The 26,258-nt window shown below is 36.4% G+C and overlaps 1 protein-coding gene across 4 annotated transcripts in view; it reads left to right on the forward strand.

Moving 5' to 3' along the window:
* Nipped-B (Nipped-B cohesin loading factor) overlaps positions 1-26,258 on the forward strand; it is a 512,008-nt gene that overhangs the window by 316,157 nt on the left and 169,593 nt on the right. For all 4 annotated transcript variants that reach the window (XR_012410391.1, XM_073968650.1, XM_073968649.1 and 1 more), the window contains 3 exons: positions 10,192-10,284; positions 10,351-10,668; positions 10,721-10,896. Coding sequence is in view for 3 of the 4 variants with exons in the window: in XM_073968650.1 (XP_073824751.1) it covers positions 10,192-10,284; positions 10,351-10,668; positions 10,721-10,896 (587 nt within the window). In the remaining variant the exon portion in view is untranslated. The remainder of the gene's footprint in view (positions 1-10,191; positions 10,285-10,350; positions 10,669-10,720; positions 10,897-26,258) is intronic.

The raw sequence follows: 26,258 nt of genomic DNA on the forward strand, positions 1-26,258 counted from the left end.
AAATATCAAGAATTTTTTACACAGTTCCACGTGGATTCTCCGCTGTATACTAACTTTTGCGACATAAATTTTGGTCTTTTTGGGATTCGAACCGTACATTTGCAAATGTATGCAAATATTGCGCACTTTTAATTGTTATTACGGAAGACAACCTTCTTGTCTATCAAATGAAACTAATTGTTTGTTGTTTTCAATAAGTTATAGTTATATTTATCCCTAATACATTTTGGTTTCAACGGTGTATACTAACTTTTGCGACAGACTCTATCGCGTTATATGTGGACAGCAAGGTTTCTTTATCTGCACCCCAAGTGCTGCCGGCTAGGGACTTGAGGACCTTGTTCCTACTTTTCAGTTTGTCGCAGATAGCAGTGGCGTGCGCGCACGACGTGAAAGTAGTGTCGATTGTGAACCCTAAAATTTTGGGGCAGTTTGTGGTCGGAATTCTACCGTCGACCACGACATTCAATTCTCTTCCAAACTGCGCTGTCCATGTGGTGAACATAGTAGCTGTTGATTTTGTGGCGGAAATCTGCATATTCCTCAAATGGAAAAAGGTGGTAAGATCGGTTAAATAGTTATTCAGTCTCTCACAGATGTCATCAGGATAGGTACCCGACGCCAGGATCGTGCAATTATCACCATACGATCTCGATGCCGTCTGGAGGGGGCGGAATACAGGAGAGGTAGAGGTTAAACAGTTCCGGAGATATCCGCCCACCTTGGGGAACTCCCTGTTTTACTCTACGGGGTTTGGACTTCTTGTTCCTGAATTCCACTTACGACTGGCGTCCACACGTATACTTGACTATCCAACATTTCAAGCTTGGCCGGAGGGTTGTCTGCTCAATGTCCTCATACAGCGGGTTGATAAGTCAAGCGCCACCATCACTGTTCTATCGCACGGCCGTCTCTGGTTGAGTCCTTGACAAATATGTGTGGTAATGGCGTGCAGCGCAGTTGTCGTGATGTGCTGCTTACGGAATCCATGCTGGAACTTGATAGCAACTTGATAGCTATTTCTGATACTGGGGAGGACTAAGGCCTCAAGGGTCTTTTCTACGGGCGACCAAAGCGAAATCGGCCTGTACGATTCACTTTTGCTGGCATCCTTGCCGGGCTTCCGTAGTGGGACCACCCTGCCCATTTTTCAGACTTCGGGAACAACGAGGGTGGATAGCGACAAGTTGAGAACTTTAGTGAGATACTCCACTTCCGGCTCATCCAGCTGCTTCAGCATTACCATGGAGATTCCATCAGGGCCCGACGCTTTGGATGATTTAGCGTTCTTGATGGCATTGGCAACATCATCCATTGTAAACTGTGGTGGTTCCTCCTCTACACTCGGGGTGCTCGACAAACTGTCGATTGAAATAACTTGCGCATCTCTTCGGGTCAGTCAACTTAACGTGGCCAAACGTGACTGAGGTCCTATCTTCCCTTCTTCCAGGGTTCGAGAGTGACATAACCGTTGTCCACAATTCACCTATACCGGCTCCAATGTTGCAGCTCTTCAGATGATTTAACCATTTGTTCCGCTTATGCTCGCCGACCAGCCTGTTAAATTCCAGTGTCAGCTCCCTGACGCTGGGGTCATTGGTCCCTGACTCTGCTGGGAAGTTTGGTCTTACCTCGGGTATTCGACCAGCAGGGATATGGCGAGCGGCTGCAGCAGTGATGATGTCTCGGAACGTCCTTTCCGCTACCCGAACAACAGAAGGATTGGGCAGTTCTCTGAAGCGGTGATTGGTGAACTCTCTGAAACCCGGCCAATCAGCTTTCTTATGATTGACGAATGTGCGGCGTTCAGAGGTAATGAAATTGGGTGGTCTGCTAATGGAGACAATTATGGGGAGATGGTCTGACCCAAGGGAAATGACTGGTTGCCAGGTAACGTCATTTGTCAGACCAGGTGCCACAATGGTTATGTCTGGCGAGCTGTGACACTCTCCTCTAATTCTGGTAGGGGCATCCTCATTGACCGTGCAAAACGTAGAGCTGCCAATCTGCTCAGCCAGCGCTGTACCTCTCTGGTAGTTTGCGAGGGCCGAATGCCACATCTCATGATGCGCATTAAAGTCCCCCAGGACCAGACGATTATGACCTTCCAAAAGCGGGCTAATGTTAGGCACGTAATCTGAGATACAGCTATTTCTCGGCGGGATTTATACGTTCAGCAACTCTATTTCGGCAGTTCCACACCTGACTGCTACCCCCATACATTCCATGTATGGGTCATTAGAGACAGGCTCAAGCGAGATAGGTCTGTATTGGACAGAGACTGGTGCAATAGGAAAGCTAATCCCCCACCTTCACTTCTGGTGCGATCCTTCCTTAGCACGTTTTAACCATCGCAACGTTGTAAGCTACTGTTATTGTTGAGCTTGGTTTCTTGCACCGCACAGTGCGAAATATGAGCACTTTAGTGGAACTTTACTAATATCTTCTAAAGTAAAGGACGTAGGATACCAAAATTTTGCAAATTTGTTTCTTATATAAGTGGGTAGCATGGGGCTAAATATGGGTCAGATAGACCCGCGGTTTCCGGTAGCGCTCATGTAACGGTGGCGACCGTTTTTTGTATTCAACGGATTGCGCTGCAAATTAGTATATTAAGGTTTCAGAGGATATTAAACATATGCACAAACTATTATCAATATATGTTCGCGTTTTGGTGTAGCCCCATTGAACTGTACCGCTCGGTATGACGTATTTTAAGTAACAGTTTCCAACATTTCAATTTAATGTTCTTTGTACATAGACTACCTCTATGTGAAATATTATCGAGGTAGGTCCAAGGTTCGATATAGCCCCCATAGTGGAGGTCACAAAATTTAAGTTATTTCGTAGTTTACTTAGAGGTAGTTTACAGTATCTATCAATGTCATATGACACGAAAAAAAAAAAACATTCCATATCTACACAGGAAGGCAATGTGGAGACGTAGTTTTTTTACATTTTTGCTGGTGTGGGCCCACAGAGTAAATGGCGTAAGGAAAATCTCCAATATTACACATATTAGCGAATATATAACGATGGAAAATTTCATATCATATGACATTTACATATAATGTAAACTACCCCTTAGTAGTTTTTTCTGTACTGTCACATTTTTAGTGCTGAGTGTATTATAAGGCTACGTTACCAACTTTTCCGTCAATCATACAAAAAATCATGGTTGCTTTAACGTGAAATTGCTTACCATCTACGATTACAGTAGTTGGAGTTAGTTGTTTTATTTGCTCTTTAACGTTGTTTACTTCAGAGGTAATCAGGTTAGATGTTTCCTTTGCAAAAATAAACCTAATGGGGCGACAGTACCGTGTGGAAGAGGGAGAAGAGTTTTTCCAAATTACAGATTGACTCTCACCATCATTTATAGCACTCATTTGAATCGGCACCAGTGATAAGCTAAACATATTATCATCCGAACTTTGTGAATTAATGAACTTTTGGCTGTAATTAACTTGATTAGCCCCATCACAACCCCACTTTATGATAATATTTAAAGTTTCAGTGTTTGACAAAGTACAGAGCATCCGTTTTTGTCCTTTGTGGTTTAAAAGCGATTGAACTGTTACTTCAGCGGAAACTTCGGTTATTGTGACGTTCTCTGGATAGCAAGAACTTTTTGCCTCTCTTACCAAATAATAAGGCGGATAGAAGCAGCGTTGCCAGTATTTTTTAGACTCTTTTCCCCAACTTGCCCAAAACTTTTCCCCAAAATTCCCCAGATTTTATTGAATTTCCTCAAAAAAATCCCCAAAATTATTTTAACAAATAATTAAAAAAAAATCGAAAGTAGTTTTATTTTACTATTGCAATTCATATCATTAAACTTGTAAAGTATTCTATACACTTATATATGAATTAAATTAACGATATTGAAAACTTCACTTTCAAGTGATTCAGAATCACTAGTCGTCTCATTGCATTTATATACATTTGTATAATGAAAGAGTTGTAACATTTCTTTAGGTGGGTCAAAATTTCTACAACAAATGGAGTTGTTAGAAAATTGATTATTTATTCTAGTAACTCGTACTGCATTTGAAGAATTACTTGTTGGAACGGAAAGCCTATTTTGTCCCGGCCCACACTAGAGTAATTTCAATGAAATTTTGACATGAAACTTTGCATTTTTTTGGGAAAAATGCATAATTTCAAGAAACTAGTGTTCACGGTTTCCTGTGTTCTGCAATTTTGCTTTGTTGCAATATTCGTATGAAACAAACAGACCGTTTTATTTTACATTTTCTTTTACTTTCATGTCAAAATTTCAGTGAAATTACTCGTAGTGTGGCCCGGGACTTAATACCATTTCCAATTTACGAATGATAACTTTTTCCATTGCAATTCTTAAACAATTGGTTCTAAAAAGGTTCGTATAGAGCTAAAATTGTGTTAACACAGTGAATTGCTGCAAATATTGGGGTATAATTGCTTGTAAGTTTAATAATTGCATATTTGTAGGCATCGATTACAGAGCATTTGTATTAACAGCGTTTAAGATATTGGCACTGGTCTTTTTAACTTTAATAATTGTTTACTCAAAAAACGTACAAGTCAAAATTAAAGCCTAGGTCCATGGCTCCTCATGGTAAATATGCCGAGTCGTTTTCGATCGATTCCACTATTTTTTCAATATCTTCTTAATTTTTTTATAAATGGTTTCAATATTCGAGTGCACAGGGAAAATTCATATTAGCAGTGTGCATCGGTTTGAAAACTTAGATTAAGGCCCGTTCTTATATCTTTTCTTTAAAATCCCTTTTTGTTATACCTTACTTTAAGAAAAATAAGGAATAAAGTTCGCATTACCAGGAATTTGTTATTACATCTTCCATTCCATTTCAAGCAAAACAGTCTGTATACATAAAATTTACTCAAATCGGATTGGTTGATTTGAATTTGCTCTCAATTTTGTCTTGTTTTTGGGCGCACTTTAAATTTTAAAAGGAACACAAAGTTGCTTTTAATTTATCTGACACTTATTATTAAAGCAAATTTGTAGGAATATAAAACGGGTTATCTGTCCGATATCGACTAACATTTAACTACAAAAAGGATATAATAACGGGCCTAAGCATATTTATCTCCTTTATAATTAGAGCCATGAATGTAAAATAAAGTTTAATTTCATCATTGCCCATCAATCTAGAAATCATTTCTGCAGTTAAGTCCCCGCAGTAGAAATGATGGAAAATGTTATTTCAATTCAACCCACTGTTCTATTACGCTGTCAGTCGTCGAACCGCATGATAACTTTTCAAATCTGTCATAAATTATTACAGCTGCGACCAGTTAGTATATGATGCATATCATTAGTGCATCACGCGTGCGCTACTACTATTCACGTACTGAAATTAAAAAAGATCAGATAATCTGAAGTAATTAGTCAAAAAAGAAATTCCCCAAAAATCCCCAAAGATTTTTCAGATTTCCTCAACATTTTCCGAATTCCCCAAGTCGAAATTTTTTTCCCCATTTCAAATAAAAATTCCCCAATTTGGGGAAAAATCCCCAATACTGACAACGCTGGATAGAAGTTGCAATCGTTCTCTTTTGCTTGATTTCGGACAACGTTGTATTGATTGGATGACAAGTTTGCATCAATAATAAGTGCTAACGCCTGGTCTGGATCTAATTTTGCTGAACTTTTCGAACAAGAAGTTAGAGCCTTTTTAATTTTGTTACCTCTTTCTGGAGAACCGAGCGCCAGTTCCTTGATGATCGTTGCCGAACTTCTTTTTCCAGATTGGTATAGTTTGCTTGAAGTGGCATTGCCTAACTCCTCCTGAGTGCAAGACTTCACAAGGTTATGAACTTTTCTCATTTGCACTTTTGGATGACAATCCTTAAATTCCTTTTTGCGTCTGGTGGCATTCGCTATATTATCAACTGTCTTTGGAAACGGAACCTTGTGTTTAAGCCAACTAGAATTTTTCATCCGAAATGTCGTTAAGTTTCGCGAAGATTTAATCCACCGTATCTTTATTCTATAAAACAAACTAGTAATAGTTGACCTTATAGTACGTAGTTCATCATTTGTTAACACTGGCGAGCCCATTTTTTCCAGAAATAAATTAAAATTTTGTCAATTTTCGGTTCTCGTTTCCACTTTTGGAAAATGAAATTAAAAGAAATGTCCGAAGTCATTTTGAAAGAACATGAATATCTCCGAAAACCGCGCGTTCCCGTATCTGTTTTATAGCTTTCCGAACAGAGGAGGGTCCAATATTTCAGATTATATATATCATAACACGTGAATGTACGTAAATCACTTTTGAAATGTCCACGGAAAACTAAAAAAAATGTTTGAAAACTTAAAAAAACACTTCTTTCCGATTAAAACTGCGCAAAAACAATAAAATTTATTTTGCATTTCTTAAAGAGTAAAATCTCATAATTGCTTTCTAAAATTTTAAGAAAAAGAAATCATGGCATACTGAGATACCGTTTACCCACACCAAATCATTATATTTACTGAATTAAAAATCTATTTCTTAGAAAAAAAATATGAAACAAAAGTGCAACTTTTAAGTGCATTTCGAAGCCGTTTCGCGAAATAAATCGCGAAACTGAGTTTGGGCCATTTACGGTGGGATACTTAGCTAACGATTGCAATACAAAAATAATGAATTTTATGTACTTCCAAATTTCCTTAAAGTTCCACTAAAGTGCTCATATTTCGCAGTGTGCACCGCAGCGACCTTGATATTCCTCCTACTCATGAAATCTACTATTTCCTCGATCTTGGTTGGTTGGTTTTAGGACGCGCAGCTACCATTGTTGGCAGCTACTTCACTCGGAGACCTTGAGGTCCATTGTGATCATCCTTAAAGAAGCTGTGTGTTGTAGTTGGACTATATGTAATGATGATAGATGCTGGATTATTGCGGATTTGTTGTGAAGTTGAGTGTGTAGGTGATGCTGTGATGATGGATGTGAGTTTATAGGTTGTTGCTGAGGTTGTGATGGTGGATGTAAGTTTAGATGGGTTGGATGTGATGATGATGGATGCTGATTTATAAGGTGGGTGTTGAAACTGGTGACTGGTTTATTCTGAAGTAATGCGAGGTGGTTGGGATATTGTCGCTTTGTTGATGTAAAGTGGCTTGGTGTGATGGGTATGGTGAGTAATGGATATGGTTGCGCAACTGCTGTGATTGTGGCAAAGTTGTTGATGTAGTGAATGTGATGTGGGTGTATTGCCGCTGAGGGTGTTGTTCAGTGTTGAGCCGATTTCTATCCCCCTGTGTGAAGGAGAGAGAAAAAACAATGATTAATTAGTTTTGTTTGCCAGCCATGCGAGATTTCTGGCAAATTGGTACAAGTAGATGGGGTCTATGTCGGAGAAGAAAGTCAGAGTATTTATCTCATATCTACCGAAGAATCGATGTCTCCTCGTGAGTAACGAGGGGCATCTACATAGTAGATGTTCGACCGTCTCTGTTTCTTCCGGATCTTGACATAGCCTACAGTAGTCTACACCACTGTTGTCCCATCTAGAAGTTAGGGACCTGACCATGTTGTGACCGGTAATGAGACCTACAGTGGTCTTTATCCCTAACTTATTTAGTGAGAAAAGAGAGTTGGTTCTATTTTGAGAATAGCTGGGCCAGATTGCCTTGGATACTTTACAGCCAGTTTCCATTTGCCATCTTTGCCCCGCCTTCTCAAGGAAGTAACCGCGAAGTTTCCGGATGTAGTAGCACTTTGGTGGTCTGATAGATGACTCAACTGGTAAGTCAGTCGACTGAGAGCCACCCCGTGCTAGTTCATCCGCCTCTTCGTTTCCCTTTATATCACTGTGTCCTGGAACCCAGCAGGATCTTACCTCCAAGGCCATTGCAATTAAATTGCAAAAAGGATGCATTTTCCGGGATTGGGGCAACAACGGCTGGTGTTAAAGGCTGTATGTGCGGTTGTTGTCGAGGGGACTGCGGGGGAGTCTCATAATCAGACGACGAGGGAGTTTCGTAATCCGATGACGACTGACTGGGGACTGTATTCACACAGCATGCAGCAACATAGTCCCTGTCGTAGTCCCTCACGTGGACAAGTCCAGAGCAACCCCTTAGATGCACCCACTCCTGACATCTATTGCATCTCACCGAAGGCTGGATGTGTGTGAAGATGCGGATGTGACAAACCGAGCACAAATATATTGGTCCTGGGTTTTCCTCCGTCCCGGCACGGACCAAAAGAATTCGAAAGAACCCGCTGCCGTGGGATTGACACAAAATTGTGTGCCAGAGTGGTACTACGCGATCAGACAATAGAGCATAAAAAAAACAGGACTGTGTCAGTTCTCCATCACTGTCGCTATTCCACCAGTGATGGAGAACTGACACCTGCTACCTGTTAAAATAATACCAAAAATCCCTGATGATGACCGTCGAAGACGGCCGAAATATTGGAAATAAATAATTAAAAATAAAACAAAATTTCGTTGTTTTATTACAAGGACCTATAGCCGAACTAAAATCACAAGAAGAAATATTAAAGATCAAAGGTCAACAATAAACAAAAACAGAAAAAAAACTATTTTAAAAATAATTTGCGCTTTGGATAACTCTTTTGTGTATTCTGGACAATATTTTAATATTTTGGCTGATTTTTCGAGCAAATTTGGAAAACAACCCAAGATTGGAATATAACCTGGCCATTGAATCTTCAGATCGTCAAGTTTTATTTGCTGTCCCAAAAAATGATAAGTTCGATGGAATTATTTCTTGATGATGAAGAAAATATACAGGACATTGCATCTATTAGAAGAAATTTGATGGAGTCGTCCCCATGATTCCACAATACCATAAACTGAACCTACTGGATTTGTCACCAAATTCATTTGCAAAAGATTTGCTGCTGTCTGATCCAAAGGCGATAAATTCACTTCTTGTGATGGACCACCACCAGTGGCATTGAAGTTTCTTTTATTTTGAGCTATTTTCTTCTTCAACTTAGCTTCAAAATAAATCCAGACTCTCTGCCAGACTCTCTCGTGTTGCAGGTCAATGGCAGTTTGAACTGTCCGAAATGAACCTCCACGCTTCATCTGCTGCGGCTTTGGATTCACCAAAAACCCGAACTCCTCGGGCTAAGTTTGGATTTTCACTCAGTTTATCAATTAATATTTCGAACTGTTGCTTTGTCGTTATTTTCACCACATTGATACACAAAATTAATTAATGATGCAAAGAATCAATAATTATTAACAAAATGTTTATTTTTCCTTGTATTTTACTTCTTGTTTCTTCGAAAATGTTCACTGCAACTGAAAATTGGTGGTGCATGGCCCAATAATAGGTCCTCCATCAAGCGAATTCAAAGAAAAACGAAGATTTTTAAATGTCAAAATTCATAAACAGAGGCGAAAAAAAATTTTGAAGCGAATTTCTTCTCTGTCAATTCAGGTAGATACATACAAAACATTTTCCGAGAAAAAGTTGTTACCGTAGTTATTTTTGTTTGACGAAACAGAAAATACCAGCTGATCGAACTTGAACTGCTAAAATAAGTTATTGTAAATTAAATTTTCATACAAACACAACAAATGTTGACATTTTACGTGTACAACATTAAGTTTATTTGTTTTCTTTTTTCGAGATACATCTACCTGTTTCTATACAGTTAGACATTTCAATACCTCACAGCGAATTCAAATAACAAATATGAATTTTGACAGCTCAAATCGAAATCATCTGATTTTGCCGGAGGACCTATAATTGGGCCATGGTCAAATGAGATTCGCCACTTCAGTTGAGTGTTGCCATACGTGGATCAATTTTGACAACTGGCAACGCCACTCAACGATAATTGTTATCGATGATCGATCACTAAACCATTAATGACGTGATATCTCAAAACTTGACCTATGGTGAAAATTTCCTTTTGGGTTCTTAGTTCACTCACCAAGGGCTTTCATCACCAAAAGAAATTCTCCATCCACTGACTTTGAGTTCCATTTTGTAGCACAGTGTCATTTATCGATATTTTCCGAAAAATATCCACTTTCTCAAGGCCAAAACTGCCTTAAGGAGCATTCTAATGCTTTTGAGACGTACTAGAGAGTTCTTAATTATTGTCGTGGCTACAATTTTTGTCTTTGTTTTAGTTCGAAAATCTCAATAAAAATAAATAAATAAAAATTAATTATAAATTAAATGTATATTTCTTCTTATATAGCACGGTGTTCTTAGAAAAATTAACCAGATTATTGATGTCGTCAACACAGCACACGACACCGGAACAAGTTGGCTAGAAGGTTTATTAAATAGCGTACGTATTACAACCCATCTTAATAAGAAATGTAATTTATAATTGTACTTCTTACTATCTACTCAGATTTTTCAACCCAAAGAAAATATGTTGAAGTCCGACGGCAGTTCACAGGATGTTATTAAAAAAAATACGGAACCTCCGCCAGAAATTATACTAGCGTGCCAACAATTAGCCGATGGGCTTGTAGATAGACTTATTGAACTAGAAGATACCGACAATGAACGAATGCTAGGATGTATAACAACATTACATTTGCTAGCAAAAGTCCGTCCTCAGTTGTTAGTGAGACATGCAATGACAATAGAACCGTATTTAAATATCAAATGTCATCCATCCACAGCTCCAAAATTCATATGCGCTGTTGCAGATATACTGGAAAAGGTGAGTTACTCACTACATTTTCAAATTTATTTTACCTTTAAATATTTTTCAGGTTGTACCACTGGTCAACAACGCTAGTGAATCTTTTCTAGCATCATTGGAGGAACATTTAATGCTGCTTGTTGTGTCTTTAAATCAGGCTGTAGTATCTAGTTGTGTATCCTGCTTAGGAGCTGTTGTAAATAAAATAACTAAAAATTTCAAACTTATTCGCGATTGTTTTCAAAAGTAAGTAAATAGATGTTATTACACTTATCTTGTTCAAACCCACTTTTTTAATACTTGTTGAGTTTGGAAATTTGGTACACCCAGAAATAATACAATCAAAAAACCATTCACAACATCAATATAAATATAGCACTATTACAAACGTCTTAAATTATATCTACATACATTTTTATACCAAAATTGAGGTAACATTTCTTATAGATTGGTTCCTACATGAAAATAGAAAAAATCAATTTTCCATTTTATCTTATTATTAGCATTATTTTTACCTTAAAAATTATGTGTATGTATTGTTCGGCTACATGCTTTTTGTAAATACAACTAGTTGTTTATTTTAAATTGGGTTTTTATTATCCAATATTGCGATTGGAATCTCCAATCATCTTCAGGGAATTACAAATAATGATTTTGTTAATAGATGTAATTGCAAAATTATTGACAATTAAATTACTTGAAAGAGAGTTTGGTTTTAATCGCTTCCAAGAGCTTTCTTCAACTGAAGTCTGTTTCGTCTATATTTGCTTACCGTTTGTCTATGCATTTGAGCACAATTGTCTGTGTCTGTTTTGTTGTTGTAACAGTGTTTATTATTATGTTTGTATGTTTGTTCTTCCGTTCAATCTGGCTCCGGGTCCATCTCCAGTTCCAGGAAAATGGCTTCTTCGATGGGATGTAACCACAGATCCACTGGAGTTAGATGAGTAGGTTTGGCGGGGCAGTTGAAAAGGTGTTTTGTGTCGTGCGGGCCCATGTCGCATACTGGGCAGATGTCTTGCACGGTGCGGTCGATTTCCGCCCAATAAGAACTTAGGCGACTGCAATATCCCCAGCGTAGTTGAGCCAACACTACTCTAGTTTGTCGTGACGTTCCTCAGCTGCTATAGATGGGGATGTACTCCGAGGACTTTATTCACACTATATTTCCTTATGGCCTTAGCAACTGCGTCCGTGTGAATACTACCTGCTTGATATGCCTGTTGATCTAGGGGTTCTCTCCTATGTTGTTGGACGTTCCTCTCTAGAGCATGAATATACTTCCTGATATTCCTGAATGTGTCGGGCCTCGCCAGCAGATGGTGATTGGGATGGCTCTCACGGTAACACCCGAGCAAGTACTGCAACAATAGCATCTCATTATGTTGCCGTACTTGAAGAATCTTTGCCTCCTCATGTAGATGGTCCACTGTAGATTTGAGGAGGCAAACTGTTGTTGTTTTCAGGGCGGCGTTCTGACAAATTTGAATCTCATCCCACTGCCGCATATCTTAACACCAGCGTACGTAAAAATACTTTAAATAACATTTCCAATCGTTTCTTATTTTCCATAGGAACAATACAAAACGAAACATAACCCACGCTGGCGGGGTTCGCTGTTTAGTTTCGTTTTGTTTACATTCGTGAGTGCGAACAAAACGAAAAGTACTCAACTCCACAAGAGCAGGTACAAAACTAAATAGTACTAAACTTGAGGACCTTGTTCCTACTTTTCAGTTTGTCGCTGATAGCTGTGGCGTGTGCGCACGACTTGAATGTAGAAACATTATTGAGAAATATAAGAAAAAACTTTAGTTAGTTGTTGTTATTGTTTTTCTTTCAAAAAGTGAAAAATCTCTGATGATCTCTGAAGCAGTCCAAAGGTCAACTATAAAAATAACAATAAATACACGGAAGTAGAGTTTGGGAATTCCCGACTTTTTTTCATTCCCGGGAAATCGGGAATACAAATTTCTCATTCCCGGGAACACGGGAATTCCCGGGACTATGAGAGATCGAGTTTGTAGGGCATAGACGTGACAGAGAGCAAACATAAAGGTAATAAATTCTCCTTATATGTATAGTTATAGTTATTGTATTATTAGTTATCTCTTTGGAACAATATTAACGACGATACGCCAAAATCTTGAAAGTACAATACATCATATATGGCAGCTGTTCAAGCCAACCAATTCTTCCTGACTAATTTGCGGAGATTATATAAATTGCTGTTTCCCAAGACCATTCTCGCAAAGGCTTCCTTCGAAGATTGCTGTGCGACTCTATTTTTAGGTCAATGAGGGGGTTCTTTTTATGGTTCCCAGGGCGTATCGATCATAGAATAAATCCCTTCATAAAGGATTTTTACAAGATTGATCTTTTGTGTACAAAGCTTCACAAGTGCACCACGGTGGCACCAAAGATATAGAGGCGTACTTATGTGAACATACATACTATCGGCTCCAAAAAGTTCAGAATTATGTGAGGTTATACAGACTTCGAATTCCATAAAAAACAATAATTATTGAGAGGACCAAAATGTATGTACTTTACACGAATTATCGCGATTTTTACAGTGGACACTAAGTTTGTTACAAATGATCGGGATTTACGAATTATGAATAATCGCTATTCCACTATATTTTCAACATTAAATAACTATAAGACAAATAATATAAGACTTATATATGAAAAATACAAATACCCGTATTCCCGGGAATTTCAAAAAAAATTTCCGGGAAATCCCGTCCGTAAAAAATCGAGAAATCGCCCGGGTCGGGAATTCCCGACCAGAAACTACACGGAAGGCACGCCGAAGAAATTTAACAAATCAACATGCATCTATATAAGAACATCAAACGTAAATATAACGAGAATATACAAAATATCCTTATATTAATATTCGAAAAGTACCTGGCAATCAGCACGTTTAAGATCAACGACAACGTTCCTCATAAAATGCAAGGAAACAGGTACAATCCCAAATTTCATCACTAACACAACTAAAAACATACACAACATCCCAGCAAACCAATATCGGAAGAAACATCAGAGTTGAGACCGAATTTGGTCCGAAGTCAGATGAACTATCGTATGCACTTCTGATTTATTTACCAGCATTCGACCAGAATTTGTTTTTATTATTAAAAGATGTTGAAAATAGACAGTTAGTTCATGAAGTATCTAAATGTTATAAAAGTGTATCTACTATAAACATATTAAAGGTTTTAATATCATATCATGCTGTGTTAAATGCGCGACTTGGTGGAAAAACTAACTATGGAGAACAACAAATTCGTTAACACGATCTGTGAAATACATATGTATGTAAAACAATTGTTATTAATATATGAAAAAATACATGTCTTCACATGCAAAAAAATTTGATGCACATAAAAGTGTTAAGAAACTTATACCCTAGACCAGGGACGAGCTTCTTTGCTTAGATCGTATAGTGAGGGCGCCCACTGAGTTGTTTTTGCATTTGCTTCTCTCTCTCACGTACAGTGTAAATGAATGAAAACAAACAAAAACATAATGTGGTTGTTGCTTTTTTCACTCATACGTTCATACATGTCTTCGCTTTGGTTGTATTTCTGTGGTCGTCGCTGCCCTAGACAGACGACAGCGTTAATTTGCATTAACTGCCTTAATTCAAATTAATTCGTGCATTATCCACATTCTTAATGCACAAAATCGAGCTGCATTTAAAAGGCATTTAGGTATTTCAATATGGCAATGCCATAGAAGAGAGCCCATATTCATATGGAGGAGAGAGCATATTCATGCTCTGAGACACAAGGAAAACAAAAAATACATTGCAAACAACAACAAAACAGCAATCAGCTGTTTCGTAAATGCAGAAACTGTCGTCTGTCGGGCCAAAATTAAATACAGTTATTAATGCAAATTAACGCTGCCGTCTGTCTAGGGTATTAACCATGGTAGAACAAGAAAAGGTAGCAGCAATACCCAGCTGACTGAACTGGGTTGTAGTGTTAGTGTCAAATTCCATTCGACATTTTATGTATTTATTTCTATGTTCGATGTATATTAGGGATATATATTTTTGAAAAATTTTTTGAAAATTTATTCATCAGAAAAAAAAAACTATTTCCCATAAAGACGGCTTCATATCATTGACATGTAACCTCCTCCAGGTCCGAACGACATGCCGCACACTAAAACACCGCTTATAGAGGCGGTACAATATTTGTTAATATGTGTGGTATTTTCTTAAACTTGAAAAGAATAAAGCCCTAATAAACATGTGCTTTTTTGTTTTCAAAAGCAAATGATTGAAACATCTTCTCTTTTTTCAATGAATTACCAGCGACCCGAAACATTTTTGCAAGTATTCTACTTTCTGCGAGAAATTATGCATTTAGTGGAATGATATGGAAACATTCAAATTGAAAATCTAATGAGTTTTCATTCATGTTTTCCAAAATATTCAATCAAATGTGAAAAATTATTAGTTTTTTAAATTCCAATAATTTATAGACATTTCCTTGTTTTGTTTACATTTACGTTGACACTAAGGTTTACAAACAAAAACAAATTCCTTTGTGGTTGTTGTTCGAGTTGCATTTGTTGTAGTATTAACTTTACCTTGTATTTGTTCTACCATGGGTATTAACTGTGGCCAGAAATATGTATGCAACCGATCACTATGAATAACATTTAAAATACTATCATGCATCAACACGCATAACAAAAATAAACCAAATTTCTTCTCCGATACAGAAATTAAAACTCGAGCACTCAATTTTTCGTTCGGGCACTTCAACAATAAAAACATTTACAATGTGCGAGCGAAACATGTACAATTCTTTTCTCTCTGCTTATTTACACTTAATTTTGTTAAAGCAGCACAATGGAAAATAGAAAAATTCCCTTCAGAGAGGGAGAGAGAGGACGAGAAAAAGTTCGTCAGACTAGTCGCACAGAGTTCGGACCGAAGTCGGTCAGACGCGTCGGAAAAAACTTCCGACTTTGAGCAGACGCGTCGCACGTCCGACTCTGTGTTTGCTGGGATATTTGAGACTAATACCCTAGATAGACGGCAGAGTTAATTTGCATTAAAAATGTCCTAATTTGAATTAATTTTTCACCCTGACAGACGATAGTATCTGCATTTATGAAACAGCTGTTTGTGTTGTTTGTTTGTACCCAGCAGACCATTTCATAAAGCTTTACAAAAGCTCGCCAAAATATGCGAAACAAATACACTTTCTACCTTTGATCTTTTCATCACGATGAAGCAAAAATAAATTTAATTTATTCGCGATATTTTTGGGTCTTTTTAATATTATAAAAATATTGCAAAACTTTAAAAAACATTTGAGGAAGATATAATTTTCGATAGAATTGGTATGTTGGGTAATGGAATTTTTTGTGAAAATAAAAAGTTGAAAAATAGATTTGTTAGAAGGCGTGAAAAACGATTAGCTGCTATTCTACTCGCGAAAGACCACTACTTATTTTGAAGAAACGCGAAAATTGCTGATTTGCTTTCCCTTTTTATTTTCTTAAACATGGACATTTGACAAAAGACAATTGATTTTCAACAGCATTGCCATATTGAAATTGCTAAATTCAGTTTAAATTTCCTTTGATTTTGTGCATTAAGAATGTGGATAATGCACGAATTAATTTGAATTAAGGCAGTTAATGCAAATTAACGCTGCCGCCTGTCTAGGGTATAACAACTCAATACCCATGAATGTTAAATATAAAAATACACTAAAAAGACAACAACACCGCGAGCTCAACGTACAATATTACAAAGAGTGGTTATCAATTTAACAAATAATGAGATACCCATGAACATAGAGTGGTTACTCTCACAGGGAAAAAAGATCGGTACATTATAGACACAGTGGGCCAAACAAATAAATTTTTAAAAGGAAATTCACATATGTTGGTGCACAACGCTGATAAAGGAGGCAAGACGGTGGCCATGGCAAAAACTGATTATGAATCAAAAATGAACAAAATTCTTAGTGGCATGTGCACCTATAGAAGGTTAAGAAAGGATCCAACATCAGGATTGCAAAAAAATGCATTTCATTAATAACAAAATTATTTGAGTTGAAAACAATAACCGAACATGAGAAAAACAAATTATTAAATAGGACCTCAGTTCCACCGAAAATATATGGACTCCCCTCCCCAAGATCCATAAAAATGCCACGACAAACTAGAGTAGTTTTGGCTCAACTACGCTCGGGATATTGCAGTCGCCTAAATTCTTATTGGGCGAAAATCGACCGCGCCGTGCAAGACATCTGCCCAGTATGTGGCATGGGCCCGCACGACACAAAACACCTTTTCAACTGTCCAGCCAAACCTACTCATCTAACTCCAGTGGATCTGTTGTTACATCCCATCGAAGCAGCCACTTTCCTGGAACTGGAGATAGACCCAGAGCCAGATTGAACAGAAGAACGAACATACAAACATAATAACAAACACTGTTACAACAACAACAACAGATTGCCATACCTAGACGCAATAGTAATAACCCAGCAAACCAAATGTCTGATGTCCGACACGTCTGAACAATTTCGGAAGCAAAGTCGTTCAGATTTCGTTCCGATTTCTAAACGATTTTTCGGATAGGAAATAGTTCAGATTTTGTACCGCTTACAAGGTACGCTTGTTAAACAGCGCAACCCTGAAAATGCAATTACGAATGAGAATCAAAACGGAACACACGTTTTAGAGGAAACATTGAGGTAATTTACACGAGGAAACAATGTTTCCTCTAAAACGTGTGTTCCGTTTTGATTCTCATTCGTAATTGCATTTTCAGGGTTGCGCTGTTTAACAAGCGTACCTTTTGAACGGTAGACGTACGTTTTTACATAAAGTTACCAAAAATGATTATCTACCTATTGTACATGAATATTCAAAAAACAATTCTTTGGAAAACTACAAAAACAGGTAAAAAGAAAGGGTTAATAATATAAATAACCATTCATAAAAAAATTCCGTAAAAAGTATGACACACGCTTGTTAAACAGCGCAACCCTGAAAATGCAATTACGAATGAGAATCAAAACGGAACACACGTTTTAGAGGAAACAAGGAAACATTGTTTCCTCGTGTAAATGAGCTCATTGTTTCAGACGATAGGGTTTGACTGCTCAAAAACGCGTTGTCCGTTTTGGTTCTCATTCGCAAACTGTGCCAGTGTTGAAACAAAATGTGGAAGTAAGTGAACGAAAATGTACATAAAGTACTTTTTTGCTAAATTCGTTCGTGAAATATTTTTTATTTATTTTGTATTATACAAACATTACTTCAAGAACATGTTATGATTTTGTAATTAATTTCTTTTATAGTTTTCGTAATTGAGATTATTTTAAATGTTTTGAAATAAAAAAATGTTCGAACAGAATTGTTTGTATAAAAGGGGACGAAAAAATCCGTCAAGGAAAATTGCCTAATGTAAATCTGATCATGGTATAAGTAATAACTGTTTCCTCACATATTTTTATAAAATAAGAATGTGTGTGTGCGAAATGTGTAAGAATAAAAATGTAAACTAATAATCATTTTTGTGTTAAATGCTGTAAGAAGTAACAATACACACAAACCTTTATGGTACATTTATGTAAAACCGTACTTCTTTTTGTTCAAAAAGTACGCTTGTATAAAATTACTTCAAAAACGCAACACTAGATGTGAAAATTACGAATGAGAGTCAAAACGGAAACCACGTTTTTGAGCAGTCAAACCCTATCGTCTGAAAACGCTCTAAATTACCTCATTGTTATGCATGCACACACACTTACAACCCTCATGCTATACTCTTTCTCACTCACTCAGTCTCTTCCAGTCATTCAGACAACACAGTCATTGTATTACACCACAAGTAGTAACACGCACATCAACTATTCTAACGTATTTCAGTTTCCAGAAATAAACAGAATAAATCTTGCTTATGTTTGTTAATTCATCAATAAGTCTTTTATTTATAACATAAAAGCACAACTAAATCTTTTACTCAAACGTAAGGGTACAACAACTTGCGACGAGGACGGAGAATAAAGAAATAAATTCTTTAATTACAATTCATCTATGCAAAAATCAACTGCACACAAAATTTCAAGCGAGAACATTGTGAAATTACTAGCTGAAGAACAAGCGGCTATGAATCTTCAAACGCAGTTACTGCAACAATTAACAACAATACTTCAAACACAGAGTACTGGAAACACCAAAGATGCTACCAGTCCCAGCACTTCAAAAGCCGCATTAATGGAATCTCTTTCGCATTCCACGACAGACTTCGTTTATGACCGGAAAGCGGATTAATTGTTCAAGCGTGGTACAACCGCTACCAACACGTCTTCGAAAAAGAAGCCCAATCTCTGGACAATCATGACAAAGTTGCGTTACTCTGGAGAAACATGTCAAACAGTGTTCACGAAAGATTAAGGAACTATGTTCTTCCAAAGAATCCAACAGAAATGAGTCTCAAAGACACCCTGGAGAAACTTAACAAACTATTTGGTAAGGTAGAAACTCAAGTGTCTCAATGCTACAAGTGTTTGCAAATGAAAACTCTTGATGGAGAAGACTATAAGGAATACGCCGGTACAGTTAACTTACAGTGCGAACTCTTCAAGCTAAATTAAATGCAAGTGGATCAATTCAAGTGTCTAATCTATGTCTTAGGTTTAGGTTACGTTTACTCAAATTGCTAGACGAAGCAAAGGACTCCACAACTCTAGACACTTTTGTAGATGAAACTCAACGACTCATGGATTTGAAAACAGACAATACATTGATCGAGTATCAATCGCAATCAATTTGTGCAGTCAAGAAATTCACCAAGAACAAAACAAGCATTCCCATAATGCGCCCTGTGGGTTATGCGGAGACATGCTTTACTCAAAATACTGTCCATTTAAAAATCATAAATGTTCAAAGTGTCAGCAGACAGGTCACAAGAATAACTTTTGCAAAAGCGCAAAACGAGGCAAGTCCACTACAGATAAAACCGCAATAAAGTCGGACAAAACAAAATACAACACCAACACAGTATTCTCTACGAAGCAACTCCAATTTCAACAATTGCGAACATATACCACCGTGGTGATAAACAAGAAACAAGTCAAATTACAAATCGCCACAGCATCTGATATTTCAATCATATCACCCAGCAAAAATCCTCATTACAAACCTCCTTTCCCACCCATTATTTTAACAAGGGCATGTCGCGCGAAATATCTGGTTATTTTGTAACCACTGAAATAAGTAGTCAGAATCTACTCAGTATCTACTTATTTCAGTGGATACCACCTACCTATTTCAGTGGTTACAAAATAACCAGATATTTCGCGCGACATGCCCTTGTTAAAATAATGGGTTGGAAAGGAGGTTTGTAATGAGGATTTTTGCTGGGCACGATCAACATGGGAATACATAGGTAAGCCACACGTACACAAAACAAATGATACTGCAACAGACGTAAATTCCAACAGAATCAGCCTAATCGGAAAGTGTCAATGCAACATAACGGTATCATACAAAACGGGAACTCTACAATGTTACGTCACGGAAATCGATAACTTAAACATAATGGGTATCGACTGGATACAAAGTTTTAACCTTTGGGACAAACCAATTTCAGCTTGGTGTCGCCAAATATCAAACGATAAATACATGTCAAACCTGAGAAGCAAGTTCAAATCTGTTTTCGACAACAGCAGTCCTGGCCTTTGTACAAAAACCAAAGTGCATATTAAACTTCTTCCAGACGCAAATGAAACATTCAGTGCAAAAGGTCCAGTGCCATATGCCGTGAGAACAGAAATAGAAACAGAGTTAGATAGACTTGAAAAAGCAAATATCATCACACCAGTCAATTCTTCAAAATTTGCAGTGCCAATAGTCGTGAGTAGAAGGAACGGAAATATTAGAATTTGTGCAGACTATTCCACGGGTCTCAACAATTCAATTGAACCAAATCAGTATCCTCTGCCCACTCCTGAAGAAATTCTCTCAGATTGTCACGATTGTGTGATATTTAGTCATTTGGATCTCTCTGACGCATATCTTCAAGTAGAAGTCGACGATCAAAGCAAAGACTTGCTAACTATTAATTAACAAAGGGTTATACAGATTTAATCGACTCACTCCAGGTATCAAATCAGCACCAGGATCCTTCCAGCGATGAACTATGCACATGCATCCAAGGAGCACGAGCGTACATAGACGACATAGTATTGACAAGAAGATCTCTTCACGATCACAAAACTAATCTTAATTTGTTATTGCAGAAAATTCAAGATTACGATTTCAAACTCAAATTCGAAAAATTCGAAAAATTTAATCAATCAAGTATCTACGTCAAATCATAGATAAAAACAGCATACGACCTAATCCATACAAAATTCTTGCAATACAGAATCTCAAGGTCCCTGAAAACATTTCAGAAGTTCGATCTTTACTGGGCTCCATAAACCACTATGGAAAGTATGTCTACAACATGAGAAACATCCGAAAACCACTAGATGATCTCTTAAAGAACGATCACAAATTCATTTGGACCAAAGAATGTCAACAATCTCTCAACGAATTCAAACGCATTCTAACATCGGATTTACTACTAACTCATTAAATCCAGTATTGCCAATAATCATTGTAGCGGACGCATTATCCCATGGCATCGGAGCGGGAATATACCATACTTACCCAGACAACAGTGTCAAAGCCATTCATCACGTCTCAAGATCACTTACTCCAACGGAGCGAAATTACAGTCAAATGGCCCAGCAAAATGTTAGATGCCGAAGATGCTATCTGAGCAAAATGTTCGATGCATTGGTGTCATTTTTACTAACTCTTTGACATGTCATTTTCACCAACCATTTGGCATGCCATTTTCATGTCTTGTTTGGAAAATGCTCTATTAAAATATGATTTTCTCTTTATTGATTCAAACGAATTCATGAAATGAGGACAGTCAATTTATGAGCAAAAAGTTTACATCCACCGATCTTACAAATGGTTTTGTTATTTTATAACAAAAATTTTCGAAATTTATACTCTTTTGTTTTGGGAAGAAATGATGTCGATACTTGTAGGGATCAACAAACCGACTTGTTTTAGTCATCTATCTCTAGAGATAATGCCAATAACGAACGGAGAGCATTTTTCATGAAAATATCATTAATGTCAAGGCGAATTTAACAAGGTGATCCTAAAGACGGATTCAGGTCGAAGTCTTCATTTGCTGTCGAAATTTTTTGCGCGAAATATCCACAAAATATATAAAATATTCGTCGCGAAGTTTAAATAAATATGTTGTACACAGACATTCTTTATAGAAGTAAAATATTTGTTATTTATTTTTGATTACAAATATGTTTTGACAGCAAATATGTTATTGTATCACCTTCATTCTTGTACCATGATTCATGCCTTAATAATTTATATTTATAAAATCTTCATTCCAAACGTCGTTACGTCGTCACATTTAGTCGCCTATCCAATGTTTTAGCTTGATTCGACAGACATTGCCAGTACTTGAAATCGAATTCAAGCAAACAATTGCAAGGAAGCCATAAGGACATATCCCAGCAAAATGTTCGAAGACAAATCATGAGTTGAATAATGGGTGCAAGTGACATGTTATCGGTGAAAATTCGGGTGAATCATCTTTCACCAGTTCATTGACATGACATTTAGCACCAGTTCATTGTCATGGCATTTTGCACCAATGCTTTGGATCCGGATTTTCACCAATCAGGATTCAATTTTCAGTCCAATTGTGTAATTTAATTTGTTGGACTAATAAAAATGCAATCAACAGATGACTTCTATCACCAGTGGCTGGATTCTTGTTCTATGAAATTTGAAATTAAAAATATTTTCTTTACAATTTTTTTTTTTTTTTTCATTTGACATTTTTCATAGATACTGAATTGAGCCCCAGATCTTATTCTTCTTTATTTTTATTAAATGTTCAACATTATAATATATTATATTGTTTTGTCAAAAGCATATTTTCCTCCTTTGATGTCTGCAGGATATTTCTTAAACTTGCATTCCGTTTTTTCCAACATTCGGTGAATTATGTCCCAAACTGAGCGCCAGACTTATCATTAGGGAAATCTAGTAATAATTTGAATTCTGTTATGATATCTTTAACCAAATTATTCTGTAATAGTTACCATGTTTTAACGGATCTCATTTATACTTAGATGTCTTTTATCAACAACGTTTTATTCCATAAGCCGAACTAGTATCTGATTTATACTTATGCTCCGAAATCCTGAACAACGGGGTGTTGTTTACACTTATTTTTTGTTGATTTCAAACATATCCAACAATCAATGTAGATGCATATGTGCAGCTGATTGAACATGAAATTTCAAAACAAGTTTTTGCAAATCTGCTACACAAATTTGTCCGAGTAGAAACTAGCAGCTTGTTTGCTGGCATCTGACTGCCAGATACGTTGATTCTACATTTCTGCTAGAGTTTTTGCAATTTCTGTCATTTTTCCGATTCCACGCTGTTTGAACAAATTTGTTTAGAAAAGTATTTTTGACATTTCGCTCTTTTGCTTGTTTTACAATGAAAAAAGAACAAGAACAGAATGAAATATTAATATTGTAACAAACTAACCCCCATTATTATAAGTATTCTTTTGTTATAGTTTGGATTTACCGAACAGATTTATAGCGTTACGGTTAACTTAAAGTTAAAAGTGATTATTGAATTTCAAGGAGGAGCTTCTTGGCATTAACTTTCAATGTAAAAATTATATTTTTAATGCCTCCAAATTGGTCAGTTTTGAGTTTTAAAATTCATCAGATAGTAAAAGAACACATGTAATAATGGCCCTAATTCAATTTTCTCAACTTGTTTACAAAATTTTGATATTCAAAATTTTTGTTGAAGAAATTCGCACATCTACCTTGTACATTGTGATACGTGAAAAGTGTTGCTAAAACAGGGTTGTATATCATGAGTACTGTGATTTCGATGTTAATTTCGCTGAAATCACGAAATGAGAATATTTCGTTTTTGTATGTGAAATCAAGGTAAATTTTGCTTGATTTCGCGCGAAATCACGAAACGCCTCCGAAATCACGAAACGATGCCGAATGTAAACCAAACATAAGAATAGATTTCAGCTTTCGAAAACATACATTATGGTATCGTACCCTAACGTTTTGTACCGTACGTGGCATGAAAAGTTACACTACGATAAGGTACCGTACGTGTACATAAACTTTAAACATTTTTTAGCGTTTGTGTACGTGTACCCAACGACAATCGTAGCGTACATGTTTGGTACACAACCACCATTGTAAAGTAACAACCACGTACCTAATCGAACTGGTTGGGTACGTACGTTATAAAGGTACCTCATTATGTATCCTAAAAGCCAAATAGGGGTTGTGTACACCTGGGAGGTGTTTGTAAAGAAATATTAAATATGAATGGTATGAGGAAAAATACAACCATAAAAATAAGAGTGAATATCGTATAAATAAAATACAATAGTAGCTACATTTACAGTCAGAGTCAAAAGAAAGTTAACACCTAACATTTTAGTATAAATTTCATCATTTCTCTGATATAAGGATATGATACATATAAAATGTGAATACATGTTTTTAGGTATTTAGTGGTGAATTAAAAGCTTCATTTGAGAAAACATGAGGATTTAACAAAATAACCCATAATTTTACGAGTCAAAACAAAGTTAAAACCCTGGTAAAACGTAAGATTTTTTCTTTATTTTAATTTCCGTTTGACATTTAAGCTTCTTTTTATCACTTTCGAGTGTCCAAACAATAAATCCCTAAGTGCTTTGTTGAAATCCATTGATAATTCCCCATAGGACCTGTGGTACCGCTTTCGGGTAACATTGGTATAAAATTGACATCTATTTAACTTTCTGTGATTTTTTTCTGTATGTACCTAATGGATTTCAGGTCTAGAGACTATAATTAGTGATCATTTATATATAGGAGTAAAATATAGAAACATTTTATTCAAAAACCAGCAGACCCCGGCCCGCGTTTCTGGCCTGTCGTAATAAATTTTAATGACAACTTTTTATCGACTTTATGCTTGACAATTCAAAAACAGGTACCTCACTTCTTCGTTCCATTGTCAAACCGAGGAGGATTTTAAATTTATCACCAGATTTGGTCTGTAACCTTTATTTTCTCTTACGCACTTTGTCGGATTTTTTCGCCAATTTATGCTGTTTAGGATTTATTATCGTCCATGTCCCTGCGTTAATCCTAAAGCGATCTTATTATAAAAGTTAAAAAATGGTTAAGTCGAATTCTCTCCCTTATTGAGACATATATGTTTTAGTTTTTCATGGCTGAACCTCACCACCGTTGTCTCGAAAATCAATTTGCAATCCTATGCATTCATACGTTTGGCAAATATAGCGATTATAAAACAATAGGCCCCGAAATTCGTCTACAAATATATAGCATTTTGGACCAAGGGACTTTCCAGAACATTTTCATAAAATTAGATTCAGTAGTTTTGGAAAAAATAATGCTTTGTAAAGAGTGTGCGTGGTCATCAGTTTTCAAGATATAACAGACTAAAAAAGTGGGCGTGGTCCGGTTCTGGCTCCAAATATATACCTAGGGTGCACACAACTTCATTGCCTACCAAAATGTATGCTGAAACCGATATAATCATAAGTTTGGCTTATACATATAGCGTTTAAAAGAAATTCCGAAATTCACAAAAAGGGGTTATTACAGTTGGCGTAGTCGTATGCGTTCAAATGTCGTAGGCGTAGTTTACATTTTCTATATGGTGAAAAATTACATACTACTAACATTTTTTATTTTATAGCATCATAGATCCATAAAATATCCAAAAAAACACATTCATCATTCCCTGAGAAACACATTCATCATTCCCTAAGATAAACAAAAAATTTACTTCTTTTATTCATTTTCGTAAGACAAATTTCGTGTTTTTATCAGATGACAAACTTTCTATTGAAAATCTGTTAGCGTCCTTGTATAACGATTCAAGCAAAGCAAATTTCTTAGTTCTTGTTCAAAAGATGATAAAAATAAATTTTTTTAATTTTGTATGAGAAAAAAATTGTCGTTGTCGTAAATTTTTCGTGCTACCATAAAATAACCCTACGACAACGACTACGCAAATGACTACAAAAACGTCTATGCCAAACAATTATTTTGATTGTAAAAACTGTAGGGTTGGTTTTTCTTCTGGATTAAATATTTAAACATGATCTACTAACAATTCTATTATTTTTTTTTACCAAAAGAATTCTTTAAAATTTGATATTTTTGCTTTTAAGGACGAATATATTCATAATACCAATCAGTCGTTTCGACACGTCAACTTGCAATTTTGGATACGACTACGCCAACCGTAATAAGGCTGAATATAAATAATAACGGCAAACATTGAGATTTTGCTGCAAATTTTATTGAAATCGCTCCGGTAGTATTGGAGTTATGACATATTTAAAAAACAGGCGTGGTCGGGTCTTTAGGCCCTAAAAAAGTACCTAGATTGTAGATTAATCCGTAAATTTTTAAACCGATACATGCATAATTTTTGCAAAT

Source organism: Musca autumnalis, unplaced genomic scaffold (genome assembly GCF_047663935.1).
Source record: "Musca autumnalis isolate F117 unplaced genomic scaffold, ASM4766393v1 scaffold_2, whole genome shotgun sequence".
NCBI lineage: Eukaryota > Metazoa > Arthropoda > Insecta > Diptera > Muscidae > Musca > Musca autumnalis.